This window comes from Rhododendron vialii, chromosome 4a (genome assembly GCF_030253575.1).
Source record: "Rhododendron vialii isolate Sample 1 chromosome 4a, ASM3025357v1".
NCBI lineage: Eukaryota > Viridiplantae > Streptophyta > Magnoliopsida > Ericales > Ericaceae > Rhododendron > Rhododendron vialii.
The window spans coordinates 32,258,266-32,276,938 of NC_080560.1; the positions used below are offsets into that span (position 1 = coordinate 32,258,266).

Genomic DNA, 18,673 nt, shown 5'->3' on the forward strand with positions numbered 1-18,673 from the left:
TGCGTGTGCTGATCGTTCGAGCCGTGTCTTCAGGCACTACAAGAAATCAGCATACACCAACGAGTCAACAACTGTCCAATATTTCTTTGCGTGTGCTGATCGTTCGAGTTGTGTCTTCAGGCACTACAAAAAAATCAATATACACCAACGGCTATCTAGTATTTATTTGCATGTGCTGATCGTTCGAACTGTGTCTTCAGGTACTATATGAAAATCAGTATACACCAATGGCCAAAAGTGCTGGCAAAGCTGCAAAGGTACCACGAAGTGTTGGGATAGACCCGTGTGACCTGTAGACCTATGCCAGTGCTTTTTGGCCGCTTGTATAGACGTGTTCATATGGAAAAAAATCAACTTCTTGCCTCTCACGAGTTTTGAACCCATGCACCGGAACCAAGTCACACTTTCTCGCGCAACCAATTGACCAACCGCACCACAAATATTTTTTGATATATGATTGAAATATTTACCCTATAACATATATATTTAAAATTAAAATTAGCAATTAAAGTTGAATTGAACGTCATTTTGAACCTTTAAACATTAAAATTAGCAATTTTGATAAACATTAAAGTTGTAACCCTTTATATTATTGTTCAAATTCAATTTGAATTATCTTAATCAAAATTATGAGAGTTATAGGTTGTTTGGTCAAAATAAGTCAGTACTTGGCTTATTTTTTGCAATTATTCAATTTTTTTCTCATTTGTTAGTTTTGGGTTAATTTTTTGTAAATTATTGATTCATCTCGACGAGAGAAATCGAAAAAGTAAAAAATTATGATCAAAGCTTATAATTTTTTAAATAAGTACAAAAATAAGCAAAAAAAAATCTGTCTTTTTTGGATTATTTTTTGTCTCTATTCAAAAAAAAATTGAGTTTGGATCATAATTTTTTACTTTTATGATTTCTCTTGTCAAAATGAATTAATAATTCATAAAAATTTGATGCAAAACTACCAAATGCAAAAGAAATTTGAATAATGACAAATAAAATAAGCCTATAAATTTGAATAACGGTTCAGATCAATCGTTATAATAATAGACTTGCCAATGACCTTCAGAATCTATACGTTCATCCTACTGAGCAACTAACTTAGGCTCCATTCCGGAACAAAAAATAAGTCCTTATTTTTTAAGAAGGCAATTTCAAGCTCAAAAATTATGGGCTTATTGAAATCTAAAAATATGCAATATGAATCTTGTTTGGAATATCTCAATGAGATCTTTTATACGATGCAAAAAAAATTAAAAAAATATTTTTCATTTACTTTATTTTTGAATTTAAAAATGTGAAATAAGCTGCTTATTTTTTAAGAAGGTTTCTGGAACGGGGCCTTAGTCTTGTTTTGTAGTTGAACGTATGGTAGCCTCACAACCAGGACACAATCATGACGATCAAGGCCGTTGATTTCATTGTGCTTGTTGATCAAATCATTTATGTAAAATTTTAGCTCTATCCGGTTTAGAAAGTTCCACTTGATAATGAACTAAGTCTTGTGTTGTAATTGAATGTACAATAGCCACACTAGTGCAACACAATCATGACGATCGAGACCGTTGATTTTGTCACTACAAGAAAAATTACATAGGGTGACGAATGAAATCGTCACAGATTGTATGTTTTTCGTCACAAATAGTATGGGTGACGGAAAAAATTTTGTCGACTAAAGGTTGTCGAGAATTCTTATCTGGTGACGAAATTTGTTTTTCGTCACCTATAGTGCCTTTTGACGATGAAATATTTCGTCACGGAAAAATGACTTGGTGACGAAACTTTCTTCTTCGCCTATTGTGATTTTGACGACTAAATATTTCATCACCATTGTCATAATTATTTGTCACCCAGTTTCGGTTTTGTCACCAATAGTGATAGGCAATTGATCAATGTAAGCACATAGGTGACGAGAAAATTCGTCATCAAAGGTGACCCATTGGTGACGAAATTTTTCATCGCCTATATAAGAAATGGGTGAGGAAAAAAATATATTTAACATTAAAATATTTGAATCCAAGTCTCACGCTTGTTGGGTTTTGAATCAAGTCTCCAAGGTCTAGCACACAAATATCTACCAACTGCACCACACACACCTTTCAACATATATTTGAAATATCTAATAGATAACACATAGGTTTAACATTAAAATATATTTCAAACCTTTAAACATTAAAAATATCAAATTTTGGTAACATGAAAGTTGTAACCTTTTGTGTTATTATTCAAACCCAATTTGAATTAGATCTCAATCAGAGTTCTGAGCAAAGAGTTATGCCCCGAAATACATTTGGTGACAAAGCGCAATTCATAAATTTCGTCACCAAAGGAACCCATTCGCTGATGAAATACATTTTTCGTCGCCAAAAGCGTAAAAAATGAGACGAAATTATTTTTCATTGCCAAAGATAACCATATGGTGCTAAAAAAAAAAAATTCTTCGCTAAATGGGACCAATTTGGCGACAAAATATTTTTTTTATCACCCAATGGTTATCTTTGGCGACAAAAAATAATTTCGTCTCCATTTTACGCTTTTGGCAACGTAAAATGTATCTTTGGCAACGTAAAATATTTTTTTCGTTGCTAAATAGGTGTAATTAGTGGCGAAATAATTTCGTCACAGTGACAAATTTATTTTTTCGTTACCAAATATACTCATTTAGCGAAAATTCCTCACTGATTTTAACTTTTACTTTTCTTGTAAGTTGTTCTACTTGTTCATTAAATTATTCACGTAAATTTTTGGCTCGATCGGATTTAGAAACCGGTTCATTGGGACACAAATTGATTAACAAAATGGGAGTATTTTTCGTTTATAAAAACACACAATTTTATTTCGCAGACTATGCTAGGGCTTTCACTTGGCCGCTGGGAAAGGGCACCTATGCGAGCGCTTTTTGCAAGCGTTGCTATAGACCCCCTATTGTAGCACTTTTCAAAAGCGCCGGTAGAAAAAGTGTTGGCATAGTCCAATTTTCTTGTAGTGAGGGGGTGGGTAATAGGTAATTTCGTGTCATTTTCGTGTTATATATCAAAATCTTATTTATAAAATCCCACGACATTTTTCAACTTATCAAATCTTTCATGTCAAGTTCGGGTCGTGTCATTTTCGGGTTGTGTTGTCATTGCAAAAAGTCCTACTTTTCGCTAAATTTTTATTTTTTTTAGTTGACAGTTCATCAAACTAATGTCCAATGTATAGAATTACCCATAAAAATATTTATTTTTAGCTCAATTATATGAATTTATTTTGTTTTTCGTGTCAGGCATGCCTACCCCTAAATTGAACATGCACTGGTATATAGATATCATGTGGTTGAACTTGGACTTTTTGTTTACTGGTTTGTACTGGGATTTTGTTTGATTTCTCTCTGCCTAGTCTCGGATGAAATTCTCATATCGGCACCTAGTGTTGATTTGCTTTTGCAGGGTGTTCTATAATCCCGGAGTAAGTAGTTTGGTGCACTCCTGTATTTTGCGATGTAATCTTTGCCTTCGGGCTTGAAATGAATTGACTGTTTCAAAAAACACAAAAAACTTGGACTTCCATTTTCTCTTTACATATCAATAATTCTAGTGCCACACCCATTTTCACACCCAAAAACACACACTCACACTCACATGAGTGGTGGGCCCCATACACATACTAGAGTGTGTAGTGTGTGTGAGATCCATCACTCATGTGAATGGTGGGTTTGTGTTTGGGTGTGAAAACGGGTGTGGTGCTAACACCACTCATATATTATTCCACGTGGTCATTGTACTTAATTTTCGACACAGATCGGCCTTCTACTAGATAGAATTCATTGATGGATTGTAGATCTTGCACTATTAGGAGAATGCTAATTTGCGAAAATAAATTTACAACGATTCTAAAAACTACATAAATATTAATGCCGGTATCAATTGGATTGAGAGTTGTTGTAGTGCAGTGAATTCGACTGTCCATCTCGATATAAAGGGCTCGAATTTAATCCGAACTCCTACAAATTCAAGCCAGATCAATTGGTGTACTTTTATGCATCAATTACTATTAACAATGGGAATTTAACACTGGATAAGATCCTCTCTAATCTCAAACAGTCCTATTGAGGTCAAGTTCTTTTTGGGCCTTTCCTCGTTTAGATGGTCAAAATCGTTCATTAGTCAAAACTCGTCAAAAGTAGAAAAACACATCAGCCTTGCCCCCAATTACTTTGATAGAATATCATTCACTCTCATTTCAAAATACATTTATATTGATATAGTAGATGTATGTCATGGTGTTACTTAAGGAGGTTGTTGGTGTAATTTGAAAGAATTAAGGGGATGAAATGTTATTTGCAGAGATTTACAAAGGGGCTGAAAATTCCACGGCCACTAACATAATGGCCCAGCGGCGGCCACTAATGACAAAATTTGTGGAAATTCTTGCTAAATCCAAAGCGGCTTTAACATACTTGTGGAAAAACTCTTAACAGTGCCAAGCTCTTCTTGGCACATTTCTGAAAATTATAACTTATAAGATCACCTCCATCCAACCCTTTAAAACTTAACTTTCTGGGTTTCATGAGACTCCCATATATTAATTCAGACAACTTATTTTATAGATGCCTACAAAAAGAATATTTTTTTAGAGAAATCAATTTCAATGAACATCGATGGAAATGCAAACTTTTCGTATTTTTTGGACACCAAATATGATTTCACACTTAAACTGTGCATTTGACAGAATAGATCGAACATGATTCATTTGAATGTCTATCAAAGCCCAAGATAAACTTCTCAGACAAAATGCTTAAACACTATGTCAGGTCTTAAGAAATTGAGTTTGGAGGGATCTTGAGAGATGGAGTACGGAAGTGAGATGCTCTGTAATAGGGTTTTCCCCGAGGTAGGGAAAATACACTCAAACACGTGCTAAGTAAGCACCACGTAAGGGTGCGATACAGGGGATAAAAGCCAACCACGTGCGGAGCACGGGAACACTATGAAAGAGTGCGCGCAAGATAGTGCACGTGGCAGCACGGCAGCACCACGAGAGGGTGCATAAGGCTGAGCAGGGCAGTTGCACGGGGTTAGCGTGTAGCGAAGACCAACATGAGTGCCAAGCAAAGGGTATTACCGCGTGGTGTTAACCCAAATTCAGCCGACCAACGAGAGGGGCGGCTGGAGTGGTCCAGAGAATGAGCTTTTTACGTGATAAGAAGGGATCCCGCGAATAAGGGAAGAGTATATTCTATCATGAAAGGTAGAATAGAGTTGCTATATGGAACGAATTCCATATAGGGAGAGTTTCCTACGAGAAAGGGATCTTGGCTCATAAGGGCAGAGAGTCCTAGAAAGCTAAGTTTCCTATACGGGATAGGAAACTTAAGGCAACGAAGGTGCTTGGGAAGCAAGTCACGAAAAAACTATAAAAACGAGGTAAACCTAATGGAAAACGAGACGCTTTGAGATATAATTCTGCTTACTATTTTCTTCGGAGGGCCTTTGCCGATGAGAGGCATAGATGCGCTCACTGTGTTTTGTGTTGTAGATTTTAGGGTTCTGGCAAGTCTGTCACGTGCGTTGTTCTTAAAGAGTGTGTTCTAACTAAAGCGGCTTTTTCCCTTTACATGCATGCTCCATCCTTACTAATGCTAAAATCATTGTCCTCTTCTTCAACCCCACATAGATTCCTCATATCCTAGTAACAACAAGTCTGCCACTTGATGTTTCTGTCAAGTCCAGACGATTAGTAAAACATAAGATAGAAGATTAGAAAAGATAGATATCATGTGGTTGAGCTTGCAATATACTAAAGTTCAAACATAAATTGAGAGCTCAAACCCCACACGAAGATGAGTCCGAGTAGCCAAATCTCTCTCTAAATTGAGTTTCACATTGAGAAAAAAAAATCTACATGTTTGGACAAAATCATCTATAAAATAAGGAAGGGAAGTTTTATATTAAATATGGACCTACCAAACGAGATCCATATTTAATATAAAATTATGAAAAAATACAATTATAGTTTTTAATTCAAACAGCAAGTTGTTCATAAAATATTTTTTTGTGGGTTTCTAAAAAAAAAATTAGCTCAATCTGATATTGGTAAGGGCAGTTTCAGAAATCGCGTGAGAGAGAGTCGTGGTACACTCTTCAACAATAACTTGCGGTTTGAAATCAGTTGCATGGTGTTTTTTGTTTTATTAAAGTTTTATGCATTTGAGTTTGTGCATGCAAAAGTTAGGGATTGAAAAATAATTTATTCTTTATTTGCTGATTTAAGTTAAACATGTCAATTAATATGCTTGAGTTATTGTTTTTCACAAAATTAAATTCATTGGGCAGGGATTGATATATTGGGTTCAATGTCCAGTATTTATTTGTTCGTGCTGATCATTCGAGCCGTGCCGAACATGCACTAGTTAATGGACAGGTATAGCTTCTAATCTAAGCCGGTATAATTTGGGACAACAGACCATTCATCAAACAAATTCTTGATGACATGCACGACATAACGATTACATTTTTTTTAATGCACTAGTATATTACAAAAGAAATTGTATTCAATTCGATGTAAAGTGAAAAAAACAACTACGTAAAACCATCCATTAAATTTGATCATTATTCTTTGATAAAGATATTACATTTAGGCCAAGTTAAAAAATCACATATATATTACTTTTTACTTTCTCAATTATTGGGAAACTGGAATAAGACCAACTTAAACACAACATTGTAGCTTGGGCAACATGTCGTCAATAAGCCATTCAGCCATCCTCTTATATGCTGCTTCTGTCAGATGAATACCATCCCAACTTATGAATTGATTAGGATTTGGACAGACCGGAACCTCGGAACTACACAAATTGGTCAAATCAAAATTGTAATCCCCACCAATTCCACAACAAGCCTTCAGCGTAGACTTGCCATCAAATCCTAGATGTTAAAAAAAAAAAAAAAAAAAAACCGAATGCAATATTAGTCATGATTAATGAGTAAATCGATACTATTGGCGTGTTCTTCTTGTTGCGAGGTAAATAAGCTCACCAAGATGTACGGCATGATTGAAAAGCCATTGGAAGGCACGGTTGTAATCAACATAAACGATAATAACATCAGGATACTCTCTTTTCAATTCCTGGATGGCTTCTTGTAACTTTTTATTGTGGTAGTACGCGAAGCTATTGATTTCTTTCAAGCACCCATGCTTATCATAGGCACTTGAGTTGCTTGTTTGATATAATGTTAGGATGGCTGGAAAACAACCATTTGCAAAAATGCCAGGGACTACCACCCTAACAGCTCCGTAGCTCATGATCACCCGCTGCAACTCATATAAAAGATCGATCGAGGTTAAGTTTCATGTTAAGGAAGTACGTAGTTTCTACTTACTTGATCGATCGATCTTGATGAAAACAAAAACGAGATCTGCTAGCTAGGAAAAAATACCCGAACACCACTGATTATTGTTGCAACAACTTCAGGTACCAAATTTTTTATCTCCTGCATAGTTTTTCCTTCGATTAATGAGTAGGCATAATCGTTTGCTCCAATCTCTCCAAGCACAAAAAGAGAGTTCTTTCGCTTCTCCAAGCAGCCTGTTAGTTTGTTGAACTCAATTGGATAAATATACAATTCAAAAGTTAAAATTTAAAATTTAATTATAATTTCATTTCTCACAGAACATAATTCACTAACTAATAACCTCCTTCTATGGTGCGTGTGCAATCGAGATGTTTAGACATCCAATCGAGTTGCACTTTGAGTGAGTTGTTAGTATACAGGTTTACGATATTCCTTTTGGCTAGAAACTCTGCTGGTAACGCAGTGGCACCAGCAACGGCGAAGTTGACTCCATGTGTGAAGTCTGCATCTTTTTCCAAGTAGGGATTAAGAAAGGGAAGGCCAGATGCATTAGCTGCATGTAATTACAGAACAAAATGCAGTTCACTCACTCAAAGTCAAACACAAGAAAATTTTAACGCGCGACCAAAAAGATTTTACGATTGTATCTGGAGGTTGTGCATGATATATACAGGTAGTGTAACGTTTCTAGTGTGTGTATATACTGTTGCTGACATATCATATGGCATACCGATGAAGTCGATCATGAGCCGACCGTTTGAGGCTCGACCGGTCGCATGCTTGAAAAAAGTTTCACCGTAGGGAAGCCTTGTGAAAGGTGTGGCTGGACCGATTGGCTTTAGCCGAATTAGATTCCCAGTATCTGAAAGCGAGTCACCAAAATTATAAATCTTCTCAAAAAGACAACTAATGAGTGAATTGGCATTGCAGGGATGGGGTTGAAGAAAAAGAAGACAGGAGGAGGCGAGTGTCAGCAGAAATAGAGGGGACACCACAAGCGGGGAGGAGGCCATCACTTTAGGAAAGAAGCAATTAGTGTTTGGTAGAGAATCAAGGCCCGAACTTTGGCTGTGATATTGTGGTTGTGGCCTTGGAATGGTTTGTAATTTATAGAGAGGCAGTTCCTATCGTAATGATGAGAACATTTGTTAATGCTAAAAATGTTCTTGATGGGTATTAATTATCAAAACACGTCATTGGCCATCATTTTCCCCTTTCTTTTCTTATAGCTAGGGGACCGAACCAGCTTACGCGCGCTACGACTGATTCTGGAGATCATTAATCCATCTTCTACTAGAGTGAGGCTCACTTGAAACCGGAGCAGGTGCTCTGTATGGACTGGACCCAAAAGAATTGATTGTACCTGAAAGGTTTTGAACTTGAGACTCTAGGAGGAAGCAGACTCTCAAGTCTCAGGCTTCGACCTCCAAACCAATCCCTTGAAGTTCCCGTGAAAGCCACTTTTATACGAATAATTATTCAGTGGTTCTATGGCACTGCCACGTGGTGCCACATCATCTTTTTGAACAACAAATTTCAGTAGAGTTCATAAACTTAGCAGTGGACTTCACGGGAATGTGTCAAAGAGACTCAAGAACACCAAATAATTTTTCTTATACAAGGAGTGCAGAGTCTGAACGCTTGATCAAAAATAAAAAATAAAAAATAAAAAAAACGCATGTGCATCAGTAATTTTTACTAGTCCATAATATATTAAACCTATAATCGTTGACATTTTAAATGAAGTACGAATAAAGAATAAAGACTATATAAAAGCTTGATCGTAAACTGAAACAGGTTGAGAGAGGAGAGGATGGGAAATTTTATGCTGGCGTTGAGAAATTTTTCATTTTAGGGTGGGTATCACATGGTTCCGCTCGGTGCATCCGAGCCGTCTATTTTAGCTTTGGACGGCTCAGATTTGGAGAAAGAAAGAAGAGAGAGAAAGAGGAGAGAAGTGGTGGGGTAAGAGAAGATTTTATCCATCCAACACACTTTTGGATGACTCGGATGAGCTGGTCGGACACCACGCGAGCACGGCCACGTGGTACTCCCATACCCAAAAAATTCTCTAACTTCAAACAAGAAACTAAAGATAATCTAGTCTTCAGTTATGTCAATCAAAAAAACTGACCCCAGGGACGGGTTTTTTTTTTCTTTTTCCCCCTAACATTATATATTTATATACATCAGTGAGATCAAAGGAAAATTACTACTACTACATTAACAACTAAAAGGAGATTCAACATCTCTCTATAAAGTCGAACCCCAAGCCTTTTCCTTCGAAGCCGAAGGATACAATTAAACGGGCTAAGAGCCATATCTGATAATATTATCCACCTCCACCGCAAAACTAAACAATATCCCGAAAGAAAATACTCTTGCTTTCTTGACTGTTACTACAATGATATTTGATGTTCACAGATGTTTATATTAACAGGAGGAAATTACTTGTATACATGTTGAATGAAGTGCACATCATGTGCCAATGTAAAAGAGCTCCATGATTATCTCTCCTACCGATTGGCGGAAAAAAAAAAAAACTTTGGAGATCGAAAAAATCACCTTTGTTTTGTTCCAGAGACCAAAACCAGAGAAACCCCTTCTGTTCTTTCTGTTTTCCTTTTCCTTTGTTTTTAAACCTGTATTGGGAGAGCAAGAAAGATAAGGGCATCAGGATTGGGCACCGGGTACCGGTACCAGTTGAAAAACCATTGAGAATCAGCTTCCACGGTATAACCATCTTGATTACGGTGCCAACCAAAGTAAGCGTGAGTCTGGTTCTTAATCTCAAAAACACCGTGACCAAAACTGGCCTCGCGAAATGCAGAGTTACTTGGCTGTGCCTCTGTGTTCAGCTGCACAACACAGTGACACAAGAACGTTAAGTAGTTTCGGGTAGACCTAAAAAATGTAAGCGACAATCAAAGAAGCTTGTGTCATTAATCTTACATGGTTGCCAACCCTTCAATATTTCCTCCATCATCGATGGTTATGTATACGGGAGCGGATGTGTTTTTCACAAGAGTGCAAAGGCCATTTGTAATATTGTAAGCAATGTTCGAGTATCGTTCCTATCATACACGCATTACAAGTTAAATTGGGGGAAAGGATTAACTGGTAATTTTAAACAGAAAACTAAGTTGTAACTTGACACTGTAGATGTAATTCTTACGCAAGAAGTTCCAAAGTCATAAATTCCAAGTTAATTAACTAAAATTTCATGATTTGACATTTATGTGTCTTTGCTTCTGCCGTAAAATTTTCCTCCACATGGAAAATGTCTCCGAGTCCTGGGGCAATAGTGGACTTACAGATCGTTCATACGAATGAACATGACCAGCAAACACAGCATCAACTTTGTACTGTACAAACCACGACTCAAACTGCACTCTCATGGTTTCGCCTTCCATATAGTGATAATTGTTGCTATTATACCATGGCGCATGCATAAGAACAATCAACCACGGTGTCTCACTCCTATTGACCTTCGGAAGCTCTGCTTGCAGCCATAGATATTGGGGTGTATACTTACTTGAAACACATCGATATGTAGAGGTTACCATTATCCATTAGAATTTATATGGAACACCGGAAATGAATTGGCTAGAAGTTGGATTTGCATTCGAAACGAAATAAAAGCAACATGCTTCTTACCATAAGCTGAATAGGAAGATAAAACAATGATATATGCTGAAGCTCTCTTGATTGAGTACCAAAAAGAAGAGGTACTATTGGCGGCCCTATAAGGGGTTTGGCACCGGTGACTAAATGGCTTAAATGTTTCTGTTACACTGTGCAGAGAAATCACCACTCCCATATGTTAGAATTCCACTTCTTCCAGCAACAGTGATAGTCCAGTAACAAGTTAGAAATAGATTCATATATCAAGATCGATCAAAATGCCGGTTGAGGCAGTAGATGAAACGCATAATGATAGCACCAAAGCCATCATTGTTCACTACATGTGAGGCCCACATGTATGTGAGGAGTTGTGGTCGGATTGTTGTATATCTAGACTATTTGTATCCACGTATATAGGAAGTTAAGGAACCGATCTAGTATCTTTCATGCCAATCTATATCTTTCATTGGGAGACATCAATTCAAGTTGACAGTCGCCCATATCATGATTCAATCACGGAGTGATGCTTTTTGCCCATTTATAAACAAGTTACAACCACTTTCCTTCCCACGAGCGTAGGCCACAAAAGCTCAATTAATGTAACAAAAACAAAAAACTATTGTAAGTCTTAACGTGTGTTTTTAGTGGCAACGGAATTATTGGAACCCTTCACACTTCCATAGAAAAGATCAAGGGATCAATTCTTCTCAAGAGCAAAGATTTCATTATTTCCTTCCTTGAATATGAGTTACTTCTTTAGTCATTTGTACATTGGTTGATGCGGTATCGATTGAGCTTTAGTATGATTGTGAGCTTATGTCTCATTTGATATACTTCAAAATTCAAATACTTATATACTTTCTATCACTTTGTAATAAAGAAACATATGTTTATTATTGCAGTTTGTGCAATCAACCGATAGTTGATCACCCGTGCACATTAAGAGGGATCATAGAGGCAAAGGTTGATTGTTTCTCCTATTGGTTCATATCTAGTGGTTTCTTTTGCAGATATTATACACTATCAACCTTTTTTGCAATGGCCAGATGAAAAAGAAAAAAAAACTTTCTTGGCAATGGCGGGTCAAAAGGGGTGTGGACTCAAAGTGGTATACCACAAGATTAGTTATATATAAGCCACGTTTACCTCAAATGTGTATTTGGCAATTTAATAGCCATGTTTACTTCAAATGTGTATTTGGCAATTTAATACCCGTGGCACAACATCTCAACCTTTACTCAGAAACAACAAAGAGCAGGACACATTCCGTTCGCTGCCATCCTAACATTTGCTAAATGTATACTATGAGAGAAATTCCATTTTTCCGATACCATATACCACGTAAGGGGCTGTGGACTTCTTGCAAATAAGGATTCGGGCATCCAGCCAACAGATGAAACTCCAATCGGAGAACCTAGATTCATCCTTTCTCCTCTAAGCCCAACCTGAGGAATCAAAGCACTAATGAGGTGAAGCTTCTAAAGAAGGAATTTCACAAGATTATACACAAGTCAATAGGATTTATTAACCTTGTATGACCATTTCTGCCAGGATAAGTCCCTCTTTCCCTTGTCTAAACCATGTAGAACAACTCCTTGTACTCCTGTTTTCCATGTCTCAAAATGGGCCCCATTGTTCTTCAACAACAAACAAATCTTGGTAAATTTCATGTAAACTAACAAATTAAATGAAAGACATCAACTACTTATGTCATTAGTTACAGTATTAATTGAAAGCAAAAGTGCAAAACATCTCTTTTAGAAAAAAATATGACGGACAATGAATAATATGATGAATATATTTTGAGACTATTCTTGGTGTTTCCCATGCTTAAATGCAGCATATGTAGGCCGTGTCGTATCAAATTAGTGCATTTCTATAAAAGTTTCATTCAGATACGTAAGATTTATCAAACTAACCGGCAATCCAACAACTACACCGAGAAGGGAAATTCTGATTCTTCCAGCATGCAGATTGACTTTTCCTGTAAAAGTAAATCTTCTGTTCTCCCCAGATCCAAAAGCAGACCCTATAGTTCAAGGGTAACATAACTATCGCTCAAGGGTAACAAAAAATTCGTCTAAATTATTGTCTCTTCTTGATAATGTATGTGAGTACTAGTTGGAATTAGTTTAGTACTGATTAGTTAAAAGACGAAGAATTCAACGATTTACCGGATAGGTGTCCATTTGCAAACACATGCAATGCATCACCAGATGACTACACAGTGAGTGTGATATGCTGGCCTCGACGAAGAAATGATTCAGGCGGAATCAACACTGGAATGTTCATCTTATCAGAAAACTTAGCACCAATGCAGGTTATGAAACCTTCCAAAATGCAATACACTTTCAATTCTGTTCAATCTCTCAACTAGTCGTGTACCAGAGGTAGTCTCTGATATCTCTGCTAACATTTAGTTGATCTGTTGTCCAATAGATCAATTGTTGGTATCATCATTAGCAGAAGTCAAATCTTCACTGAATGTTTCCCAAGAGAGAAGCTTAGCATTAGTTAGCAACATCTGCGATGTTTGAACCACCTCATACTCGTAAAACTTCAGTATATAAATTTGTCCAAGATTAATCTATGTGGAACGTTAGTCTTAAATCAATTAGTTTCCAAACTGTTAGGCTGGAAAAGGACAGTCTATTGATGTGAAGAACATAGGATGTACTGAAGGTGGTGAAGAGAGGATGCTCCAAGTGAAATAAGGCAATATAAGGAAGGCATCATATTAGATCAAGAAATTTTGGGGAAACACAAAACAGTTCCACCTTAAATTAGGAGAAATCCTATATGTACCGACCATTTTTGTAGGGAAACCGTACCGACGGCCGCGCGCGGCCGTCTCCGGCCACCAGACGGCCGATCCGAGCCGTCCAAAAATTTAATACACGAAAAATAGGGTGTTTAGATCAAGCACCCTACACACATCGGATGCCGTTGATTCCCGCGTTAGGCCCCTCGGTTTTTTTTTTAAAAAATTTTGGACGGCTCGGATCGGCCGTCGGTATGCTCCGGTCGGTGTAAATAGCAGTACTCTTAAATTAGTAGGTGTGTCTTTTTCTAATTACCTTGGCAGTGTTAAAGACGATATTTTTGCAATCCGGAAGAATGCTGATGGACCAAGGAGGGAGGTCATAGTACATGTTATTAAATCTAACCCTCGCAACTGTCAGCGAATTTGCATCATGGATTAGTGGACCAAGGGAACTGAAGAGAAATTAACAAGAAATGCTTTCAGCTTCATTATCTTCTTATCTTTTCCTTTTCCTTCTCCAAAAATCCATGATCCAAACACATCATTAGAATACATTCTCACTCAAAGTTGCTAAGCTAAGCATCCTTGAAATTGAAGAAGGTGACAACCCTGTTCATCACTTCCTAACATAGTAGCAGTAGGATTAGCAGAAACTAAAGCTCGCTCGCACAGCTTAATAACTCTATGCAGCTCCTTCACATTTAAGACACATTTAAGAATGCAGTTTCCATTGTTGTCTAGTAGATGTGTTTAGCTTTTCTCACCATATTCACTAATTGGAGCATCATAGTCATAGCTAGTAGTGATGAAAGGGCTTCCTGCTGTTCTTCCAAAGTTGGTCCCTCCTTGATACTGTCAAAGCAACAAGATCACATCCTGATGAAAAGATGAAATGCACATAACAAGAAACAAAATGCACAGAGAGAGCTTCGAAGAGCAATAGCCTCTCGATTTCTGACTAATAAACCTAAAAAACGACAATGACACAAAAAATAGCTGACAAGATCATAGTTTCAAACTGTGATTGGTTAGTAACATTTGAACAATTATCTTTTAATATAACAGCTGACTTAGATTTCAAGCTTCATTTTCTGGTATGTTTTTCTTAGAAAATAAAGAAAGTTAGTCCCCTTTTAACTCCTTTCTTTACTTTTTCTCACTTGAAAAATTCACAACAATACGTTGTTTCAACTTTCAACATAACATGGGATTGACACTGACCATGTGATATTCACAAATGTGCCTCCCTTTTGAATGAAGCAGGCCACTGCATATGCTGGGCGCTGCTGAATTGGGCCATCTATAAATTGACCAGAGAGCAAGTAAATACGTGATCTAACGGAGTAGGTTTAAGATAGACCTTAGCTTTTCAACTTATCAGCCAATCCAAGCCTCGGTCCACATTGCGGGTTTGTAAGGTTTGTTTGGAGAGAAATAATCGCAGTAGAAACCATTGCACATATTAATCTGTATTACCAAGATTTTGCAAGTAACTTGAATTATATATTGCTAGTGCGAAAGATTTAAATGTTAGATAATCCCTCAAACATTCAAAATGTGGACAGTTAAGTTAATAATGCAAAATTTCTGGCCATTGATCTTATGTGGTTGCCAACCCTTAAACGTTTCCTCCATCACCAATGGTAATGTATACGGGAGCAGACTGGTTATTCTGACGGAGTGCAAAGGGCATTAGCAACATAATGTATGTTGGGTAAAAATACCCGATCACCCGCACAACGAAAGCGTAATGAAAAATAATCACACACAAAAGAGACACAAGATTACGTGGTTCCCCAAACTCGGGTACGTCCACGGAGAGATAGAGTAATCCACTATAACAATAAAGAGTACAATGGTGAGATACAAATACACCCTCACTTGATATTTTTCCCACACTCTTTTTCTTCACTGTTACAACCCCTTTTCTCTCGGCTCTCACACAGTCACACACAAAGTATTGACTTTTCTTGGTGATTGTTTTCTGCCTTTTTTTTACTCTTACCCAATTCTCGGCACAGGATGTCCCTATTAATTGGCTTGACAAAGGCTGGCACACAAAGCCTCTTCACCTGCCGAGATGCTTCTGGAACTAGCCACAAATGCTCCTCTTTGGAACAAAGCACAAACTTGCCCACTTAATTCCCTTAAACATTTAATTAACTCAGCCAACACCAAACAAACCACTATGGCCTTTTCTTTTTCAAAACAGCATTAACACCACATGGGCAAAACCCAACAATGTAAGCAATGTTAAATACTCATTCCTGTCATACATTGATATGGATTACAAGTTAAACTAGGGGAAAAGAATAACTGGTGATATTACACGGAAAACTAAGCTTGTCAGACTCTCTAGACATAATTCACATAAGGAGATTGTCCAAAGTTCTGAATTTTCAAGTTAATTAACTAAATTCTCACAATATTTATGCGATCATGCTTCTGCCATAAAATTTCCTCCACATCAGCAAAATCTATGAGTCCTGGGGCAATAGCGGACTTACAAATTGTTCAAACGCAGGAAAATAACAAAATCACTCGTAGTTGATTATGGTCGTTCATTGCTTACAAAAGAAGAAGAGAGGGAAATGAGAGTAGAGAGAGAAACAAATGGATCTCATATTCTTTGTTCAATGATATACAAAGAGAAGTCTCTGCTGTTTTACACATCAGTAGCTGTAGTGATTTCCTTTACAAATAGAAAGAACCTACTCTCTTACACAATCAGTTGGACACATTCTTGTCTCATCTTCTGTGAGTTGCCTTGACAATTACCTTACAGGACACATTCTTGTCTCATCTTCTATGAGTTGCCTTGACAATTACCTTACACAATCAGTTGGACACATTCTTGTCTCATTTTCTGTGAGTTGCATTGACAATTACCTTAAAAATCAGAGCCTCCAGTAAAGCGGGGGGCTGTCTTTTAAACTGGTAAACCTGATTGGGGTTCAACTAATATCTGAGTTCTAATTCACAAAGGTCAGGATTTGAATGCCTATCGCCGCACACATTTCCTTTGTATTCCAGTCCGTAGGTAAGCCTAATGATTCACATGACAACTTATCATCACAATCACAAAGAAATTAAACAAGAAAATGAAGTCATGCATGATGCAAGCACCAAAATGGGAACAAATAGAATGAATCAACATGCACTCAAAAAAACAAGCCTATTGCATAGATTCGCTCAAGTTACACTTCTTTATGCCAATGTTGAGAATTGACAACAGTAAGTTCATGAATCCATTTTTCTGTATCTATCTTTAAAATGACCTATCAAGGAAGAATGACTGAGTAAGAAGAGGAGGTGTTATCAAGGACGCACCATAAGTTACAAGTCTGACAGTTTAAGGCTATATAAGATGCATTTTTGGAATGCACCTAAGATTAAAGTAACAGGCAACTATTACCCCAAATAATCCTTAGAAGAGCACAACACTACATTTCAATACTATTAACTTATGATAGCTTCTTCGATCTTAGATAGAAGAAAGCTCCAGCAATCCACCTAAACTTGATAATTTCGGAAGCTTAATATACTGTATACGCCATAACCAGAAGCTCTAACAATGCTAAATTCTACATCTTTATAACTAATAGCCTTAAATAGGAGTCTATAACAGTGCTTAACATATTCATATGCCCAAAACATGGGGGATGTAGGAAAAAATTCTTCACTCAAAAATTAAGCAAAAAGAATCGGTTCAATTAAATTAATTTCACAAGCCCTAAATTTTTTTGGTTTGAACAAGTTACAGTTAAATTAAAGGCTAGAATCGACTAAAATTGTAGGGGTCTAACAACCAGAGAGAGAATGAGACCTTGGTGGTCGGTAATGGCGCTGGTGGTGGCGTCGTTGCTGGGCCCAAGAGATTTTCGCTACTGCTAATGGTCACCGAAGGTGGTAACCGCGTCGTATTCGTTCGTTCTTTCCCTCCTCCAAATCTAGGGAAACAAAAATTTTCAGCGATTTTGTATTTTTTGGCAGCTGCTGGGCCCACCCACCATGTCGAGAACCGTAGATTTATTGTAAGCCAAACCCAATACTCCTTCCCCCATCGAGGCTCTAGCCGTCTATATAAACCTCTTCTTTCCCTCTTTTATCTGTCATGTAGACAGCAAATTTCTTCAGGTTCTCCTGTGTACCGCACTACCACTCGTTTGTGTCATCAGCATACTCCCCTTCAGCGGCTGTGTACATCTGGCGAATTCATTGGCGCTACCGACGACTTTTGAGTTCACGGCGACGTCGCCGACAGCAAAGTTCTCGCATGAATCGCCGCTGCGGAGTTTTCGCATGAGTTGGAGAAGGCCTTGGTGTTTGACATTCCAGAGCTACCGAACTAGATCCACTGGTGTGCTATAATTCCACCTCTGAAAATCTCATGCGGCGACATGCGCTCCTACTCTATGCTGACATTTTGAAGGTGAAACATAGGGCATCACGGAAGGCCTTTTCAAAGTCGCCAACGAACAAGCAGCCGGGGCGGCCGTTCCATCCCGGATCTTCGCCGTCTTCTGAATCTCTGCCGTTGTCTGAGAGGAGTCGAGGGAGATTCAGATGACGGCAGAGATTCAGAAGACAACAGAGATCCGAGATGGAACAGCCGCGACGGCTGCTTGTTCGTCGGCGGCTTCGGAAAGGCCTTCTGTGCCATGTTGCCCTATGTTTCACCTTTAAAATGTCAGCATAGAGTAGGAGCGCACGTCGCCGCAGTGAGATTTTCAGAGGTGGAATTGTAGCACACCAGCGGATCTGGTTCGGTAGCCTCCGAAATGTCAAAACACCAAGGCCTTCTCCAACTCATGCGAGAACTCCGCAACCGGCAATTCATGCCAGAACTCTGCCACCGGCTCCGGTGATGCCGCAGTGAACTCAAAAGTCGTCAATAGCGTCAATGGATTCGCCGGATGTACACAGCCGCTAAAGTGGAGTATGCTGATGACAC

The 18,673-nt window shown here is 37.9% G+C and overlaps 2 protein-coding genes and 1 pseudogene across 2 annotated transcripts; all 3 read right to left on the reverse strand.

The window, feature by feature from the left end:
• Window positions 1–6,558: 6,558 nt before the first annotated feature.
• On the reverse strand, window positions 6,559–8,420 carry LOC131322454 (acetylajmalan esterase-like). Its single transcript, XM_058353778.1, has 5 exons — window positions 8,062–8,420; window positions 7,672–7,884; window positions 7,416–7,564; window positions 7,014–7,290; window positions 6,559–6,902 (listed from the first exon to the last, which is right to left on the reverse strand). Exons 1-5 carry the CDS (start codon window positions 8,342–8,344, stop codon window positions 6,688–6,690), a joined length of 1,137 nt encoding a protein of 378 aa, XP_058209761.1. The 5' UTR covers window positions 8,345–8,420; the 3' UTR covers window positions 6,559–6,687.
• Window positions 8,421–9,838: 1,418 nt separating this feature from the next.
• Window positions 9,839–11,238, reverse strand: LOC131322873 (purple acid phosphatase 10-like). Its single transcript, XM_058354422.1, has 4 exons — window positions 10,978–11,238; window positions 10,646–10,861; window positions 10,292–10,405; window positions 9,839–10,189 (listed from the first exon to the last, which is right to left on the reverse strand). Exons 1-4 carry the CDS (start codon window positions 11,149–11,151, stop codon window positions 9,968–9,970), a joined length of 726 nt encoding a protein of 241 aa, XP_058210405.1. The 5' UTR covers window positions 11,152–11,238; the 3' UTR covers window positions 9,839–9,967.
• A 159-nt stretch (window positions 11,239–11,397) lies between these two features.
• Window positions 11,398–15,354, reverse strand: LOC131323918 (beta-galactosidase 3-like; annotated as a pseudogene).
• Window positions 15,355–18,673: the final 3,319 nt, after the last annotated feature.